At 47.6% G+C, this 6,756-nt stretch overlaps 1 protein-coding gene across 4 annotated transcripts in view; it reads right to left on the bottom strand.

Annotated features, from left to right (window-relative positions):
* ESRRB (estrogen related receptor beta) overlaps positions 1–6,756 on the bottom strand; it is a 188,119-nt gene that overhangs the window by 123,907 nt on the left and 57,456 nt on the right. The window contains exon 1 of one of the 4 annotated variants that reach the window (XM_017880578.1): positions 4,331–4,594. The exons of 2 other annotated variants lie outside the window; for them this stretch is intronic. Coding sequence is in view for 1 of the 2 variants with exons in the window: in XM_017880576.1 (XP_017736065.1) it covers positions 4,498–4,505 (8 nt within the window). In the remaining variant the exon portion in view is untranslated. Of the gene's footprint in view, positions 1–4,330; positions 4,595–6,756 lie in introns of those variants that run through there. One more of the 4 variants, XM_017880576.1, reaches the window with a different exon arrangement.

Raw genomic sequence — 6,756 nt, 5'->3', positions numbered from 1 at the left:
GGGGGGGGTTGGGGTGGGGGGGAATGTCCAACTGCCAGGTGGGTCTCAGGGTGAGGGGAGATTTGCTGCTTACATACCCCCCAGCCACCCCTATCCCATCTTTTAACTGGCAGGTCTTAGCAAACTCATCTCTCAGCCTTTCTGGAATGGATTTGTTTTCCAAATTAAAAATGAGTCACATTTCTCCACCCACGCACCAAAGAGAAGAGGCAGCCTCAAACCCTGGGCTGTGTGCGCAAAAGTGCAAAGCGTCAGGCCAGCAGGTGAGGCACAGCAAGAAAGCAGGAGAGAAACAGATTCCCTTCCCAGTTCTTATCACCTGGGCCAGTCAGTTCTGCACCACTCTCATAGGGCTAGATGCAGGGTGCGCATCTATAAAACGTTCTCTCGATGTATGAAGTGATGCTGTAGTCATTGGCAGCTCTCTGAAATGTACCCAGGACACAGACATGAGCAAATAAATTCCTGTCTGCTTAGGAAGATACAATCGTGGTGAAAATGATCAACTTACCCGCCACATCCACTCCAAGGCACAAGTACACACTTTGAAATACACACCTGAATCCCCAGCTACAAATGCACCTGTATCCCCGTCAGCTGCTCCCTCAGTGAACCCGAATATTATGGGATGCCACTGTACCAAAATGAGCTGTAAGTTATGCCCCAGCCCTGCTTCTGGGGTTTTTCATCTTTTGAGATGCACCAGCCACAGGGATAATAATCAATTTGATGATTCAAATGAGTGTGGGGAGAGGAGTAGGTATAGAATTATTTAAAAGGGGGGAAAAGCCCTTAGGAGAGACTGTCACCTTATTCTCCTATATTCTGCAGAAGACAATGAGCAGTAGGGGGGAGACATAATTTTATCATCAAAATAATGTCTAAATGGAGTGTAACTGCAGGCAATGTTCAAGCACTTCAGGAATAAAAGCAGGGAGGGTTGTGAGAAACCCCAGGAGGGGCCAGCCGCCTGGGCCGGGGCTGGGAGAGTGGGCAGAAGGATTGCAGATAATTTTTGACTTGGATAAATGTGCTTGTGCAGGTTGGGAAACAGAGCTGAGATTTTTCATAAGTGCTGAAGTGGAGGGATGAGTGGGATTCTCTGGGCACAAGGCTCAGGAAGGCATCTCACAGAGAGATGGATGAAGATGTCTCCTTTGTCAGTAGCCCCTCAGCAGCCTCCGATTTTTAAAAATCACATAGGTACTTCATCAGAGACAGAAAGAGGGGTGCAGAGAAGCTTCCCTGGCTGAGCCTGGCTTCTACATGACCATCATCTCTCACCAAGTCCTCAGCGGCTAGTTTCTCTGCAACCTTTCTGCCCCGCTGAAATCCATTCTCCAGGCACACAGCAACCAGGGAGCGCTTTGTAAAATGCACATTCAATGTCCTGTTGCTGCAATTAGGAAACAGGCCCCAGTCCTTGACCTCCAGGGAAGGCATCCTATGACAGGTTCCTGCAGGTCCCTGTGTTCCTCTCCACAGTCTCTGCTGCTCTCCCTCTGGGCCCCAGTCTTTACACCTGCCACTGAGAAGGCCCCACCTTCCATATCGTGCTAGAACCTTCTGTGGTTCACTTTGCTTTGGGTAGTTCATCACAGTTTACAATTGTCTGTGTACTGGCATGAGTGGCCCTTCCCTCCTCCACCCTTCCCTCACTAGACTGTAAGCTCCATGGGAGTAGGGACCATGTCTCTTTTTGTTCACCAGAGAATCCCCAGAATCTAAAGATGCCTGGTACATCACAGTTGCTTGACGAAGATTTTGCTGAATGAATGGCTAACCTGTAGGAGTTTGGAGTGGGGTGCCACAGCCTACTGAGTGACAGGCCACTGCTCAGGAAGAAGGCACTGATAGGTTTGGGGGCCCCTTGGCTCCTTACTATGTGTGGGTGCACCGTTTTTAACCGGAAACAAAACACACTTGGTAAAAATAAAGTCCTCTCCACAGCCTGAAAGGAAAGACCACGTCACAGCCCAAAGCAATGGATTCAAAGCCGCTGGGAGCAAATGAGGAGAAACTGGGGTCTACATTGGTTAAAACACTAGGCTAATGCTTGCATACAGTATCTCTGCCTCTAAGGTCCAGGCATGAAGGTGACCCGTGCCTCATCTCTGGGCACTAGCTGGTTGTCCTCCAGGCGGAAGTAAGCTCCTGGAGACCTAGGCCTTCTCAGCCTTCCTCTGCCTGAGCCTTCTCTCACAGAGCCCTGGGGCCAAGTTCTTTCTCATTTATTTCCTGACTCTGCAAGAGGAGAGATGAGGGTCAGCTGCCGGGACACCCCAGTGGCATGATCCAACTCGGCAGGCCCAGGATCCTCCTGTGATTCTCCAGACAAACCTACCTGGGTCCCACACTGCGCATGGGGCCCACATTTTCCCCACTCTGCCCTCAGCCCACTCACAGAGGATGGATTCCTTCCCAAAGCCAGGGTCAGGCTCCCTGCCTCTGACTGGAGAGGCAGCAGTGTGGGACAGTACAGAATTCTGGGATCCGGTCCTGACTCCTCCATGTGACCTTGCCAAAGTCATCTATTCTGCAGAAAACAGGCTGTGCAGGGGAGGAGTGGGGTGGGCAGCGTTCTTGGCTTTCTTCAAGCCTAAAATGCAGTCAACCAATCATGATTTAGTTTACTGCTCACCTGGAGCAGGGGCTGTTTGTGATCCACACCCATAAAGAGCTCTAAGCCATCCCTTCACTACCTTCCACCCCAGTACTTACACCCCCAGGTGGGCAAGTCAGCCAAAAGGAAAGTGGACAAAAGCTATTAGATGCAGTAAGTGTGGGGGATGTAAGATGACAGCAGCTCATGTTGTTTTTGTGACAAATGCCTTTAAATTGATACTCGTTACATTCATAGCACCTTACAGCTAGGAGGGACTCAGAAAACCATTTAGAACCATCATCAGATTTGACAAAGGAAATTTGTAAATTTCCCTCTGTGGTGAAGTGACCTGCCCAAGGTCACACAGAGAATATCTGGCAAAGCATGCCATCTGTGGTCACTGAGTTTCTACTTATTCAATTCCTAAATCTAAATCTTAAAAGACAAGTCCCTTTGCTTTCCTTTCTTTCTTTCTTTTTGAGACAAGGTCCAGCTCTGTCGCCCAGGCTAGAGTGCAGTGGCATGATCTCAGCACATTGCAACCTCTGCTTCCTGGGCTCAAGCCATCCTCTCACCTCAGCCTCTCGAGTAGGTGGGACTACAGGCACCCACCAGCACGCCTGGCTAGTTTTTGCATTTTTTAGTAGAGACAGAGTTTCACCACGTTGCCCAGGCTGGTCTAGAACTCCTGGCCTCTTGTGATCTGCCTGCATCAGCCTCCCAAAGTGCTGGAATTAGAGGCATGAGCCACTATGCCCTGCCACTCTGCCTTTCCTACTCCCTCCTTCCCTGAGTTTGAGCTCTTTCCTAAGAAATATGAAGACAAACGAGAACTGTCCAATACAACACACTCCACACACTCTTCGCCTGGTGGACAAAGGGAACCCAGGCTTCTGTGTCCTCACCCTTCCCCCAGTGGTTTCCTGGGAGGTAAAAAGGAAGCACTGGTTGGTGGATGCTGATGTCATAGGCTGCTGTCCTATAGTGAGCAGTGCTCCAGGTGGCAGATAATTAGGAAAAATATTCACACACAGCCTAGCCCACTCTGTCCCCCATGCCTCTATTTCCCTGGGTACAAAAAGCACTGAGTATGTCAGAGATCTAGACAAACACAGATCGCCACTAACCACCTACCCTTTCCCACCCCAGCATGCCTAAGTCCTCAGGGTACGCCATCCTACTCCAGGGACTAGATCTCAGGGTGTCACTAGAGCAGTCTCATCATGATATATGCAGGCTAACCCAGCATAGCAACTCTTGCCAGAGGTCGGGAGAAAATCTCCATTCTTAACAAAACCCAGTCTTGGTAGTGTCTTCCCTCTCTAGAGACAGTCTCCCTGGACCCCAGCCATTTTTGCACAAATGAGGCAGCAGCAAGCAGTGTCTCTCAGGTCCTCAAATCCCCTCCCTGCCCTATGCTCCCCTAAGACCAACAACAGGAGGATACTTCTTCCACCTTTCAAGCCAGGCAACTTAGCAGAATCTGGTGGAGCCAGCTTGGTCCCCAGGAGAGCAGAGGGCTTGATGGCTTCCTCACTAAAAGACAAGACCCAACAGGCATTTTTGGATCATTTGCCACATGCTCTGTAAATCCAGTGAGTGTGGGAATGCTAACTGCATGTTTATGCCATCCCCATCCCTCACCCATCCCCGTTTTCCTGAAACCAAGTTTCCAGGTGGGAATGATGCCTTCAGAAACACCCACAGTGTGTAGCCACTTCTTACCACCAGCCCAGGAAGGGGAGGATGCCTCCGTGGAATGGTCTGAGTTGCAAGCCAAGCTCATTTCTGTTCCACCCCAGGGTGAGGGCTGGGGCAGGTGTGTCCAGGTAGAGCTTCCGTTGCCAGTCCACAATGACTAAGGTGGGCCTGGCCTAGACGGCGAGCCTAACCTGCGCATCTCTGAGGACAGTGCCCGTGGGCTCCCGGACGGGGAAATGCCCCTGACCACACGTCTCTGCGGACCTGCTGTCTTCTCACATGCTTGAATTTGGGGGTGTGGAGTTATATCCCTGAGTGATGGTCAGCAGACTGCTAGCCCATTGGCTGGCACTGGTCCCAAGGATCATAATTAACTGATAACGCTAATACAATGTGAGTTTGTGCTCTCATAATAGTCTCCTGCTGACAGATAAATGCTGCGGAAACATGATGGCTTTTCCTGAAGCCGTAATGGGCCATTATTGGGGCAAGAAGGCTCATGTCCTATTAGCACTGCTGCCATGACACCAAGGATAAAATATGAAGGGGGCATCTTGAGTGGATAAACGCTTGGGTGCCCTCCCACCACCAGCGTCATCCATTTCGTTATCTGAAATCCCTACCAGGGGTCTTGGAATAACTTCCAGATATTTCAAAGCTCCATTAGTTTTTCTTTTTTCTGAGCCTCAAGATCCATTCTCACCAACACAGCTGACTAATATATTAAAGTTCTCTCTTTACCATAGATTCCTTCTTCCCATACGCCCTATGCAAGATGGCAGCTGCAATGAGCAGGCAGGTTGGAGGATGAGGAAAGTGAGATTTGTCTCTCCATAGAAACAAAAATCTTCTTTTCCTCCCAACTACCAGGAGAATAGGAGCACATTATGACTGTAATAGCTTTATCCCCTGCCAGATTTCTAAGGGAGAAAAAGAGGAGTAGGAGAAGCACAAAGAGAAAATGAAGGAGGAGGAGAAGGGAGACCAGAGGGAGAGAAAGAATACCATACCTCGATAGTACCTGGTAGCGAAGAGGCATTGAACGACTAGCTATTGACTGAATGAATGATCTGTCTCATTAAATATTTTCCATTACAGTGGATTGTGGAGTTTTTTCTTATAACAAAGAAACTTGACCTTATTTTTGTTCGCATCACATATTATGTTATCATCTAGTTTCTTGTGACTTTGGCAACAATTTTTTTTTTTTTTGAGACAGAGTTTTACTCTTGTTGCCCAGACTGGAGTACAGTGGCACGATCTCAGTTCACTGCAACCTCCATCTCCTGAGTTCAAGTACTTCTCCTGCCTCAGCCACCTAAGTATCTGGGATTATAGTAGCCCACCCCCATACCCAGCTAATTGTTGTGTTTTTTCTTAGCAGGGATGGGGTTTTGCCATGTTGCCCAGGCTGGTCTTGAACTCCTGACCTCAGGTAATCCATCCTTCTCAGCCTCCCAAAGTGCTGGGATTACAGGCGTGACCCACCACGCCCAGTTTTGGCAACAATTTGAGCATAATTTGAGAATACTTAGTTGATTACAAACAGTAATGCAAGCAATTTGTTTCTAGGCTCTCATCACTGGTAGAAGAAAAAGTTCTCTTTGGCTGATGATAGTTTTAACTGCAGAAATCCCATGGTCAGCAACGGCCATAGAAAGAATAAATAATTTCATTGCAAACTCACAGATTATGCCTCCATTTGCGTGTCTATTCTAAAAGATAACTATTTTAGAGAAACCATAAAATATGGGAAACTTTTGGAAAATTAATTCTAAATCAGCACACACACTTGTATTGTTGTTAAGTGCAAACAAAGAAACATGTTGACAGAGCCTGTCTCCCTAGTATGAATGACAGAAAATTAAGCACTGGGGACTTTCAAAGGTGTTTTATTTCCTAATGGCTCAATTAAGGTAGAACTTCATTGTACCCAATTATTTTTTGGAATAAAATGCATTTTATTTTTGCTCTAGTAAAATGTTTTGTGGAGAGAAAAAAAAAACTAGCAAATGCTTCCAGGTTTTAGGAAAAATCAAACATCAAGGCCAGGCATGGTGGCTCATGCCTGTAATCCCAGCATTTTGGGAGGCCGAAACAGGTGGATCACCTGAGCTCAGGAGTTTGAGACCAGCCTGGGCAACATGGCAAGACCCCATCTTTACAGAAAATACAAAAATTGGCCACACGCCATGGTATGCGCCTGTAGTCCCAGCTACTAGGGAGGCTGAGGCAGGAGAATTGCTTAAGCCTGGGAGGCAAAGGTTGCAGTGAGCCAAGATCATGCCACTGCCTTCCAGCCTGGGCAACAAAGCTAGATCTTGTCTCAAACAAACAAACAAACAAACTCAAAAAAAAGAAAAATCAAAGATCAGTGTTTTCTAAAGTGTAGACCTATATAAAACATGGCTAAGATGGCAGCTTTTTTTTTTTTTTTTTTTTTTTTTTTT

The sequence above is a fragment of the Rhinopithecus bieti genome, unplaced genomic scaffold, assembly GCF_001698545.2.
Source record: "Rhinopithecus bieti isolate Rb0 unplaced genomic scaffold, ASM169854v2 scaffold_11380, whole genome shotgun sequence".
Classification (NCBI taxonomy): Eukaryota; Metazoa; Chordata; class Mammalia; order Primates; family Cercopithecidae; genus Rhinopithecus; species Rhinopithecus bieti.
The sequence above is the reverse complement of the archived record's forward strand: the minus strand, read 5'-3'. Positions and strand labels throughout refer to the sequence as shown.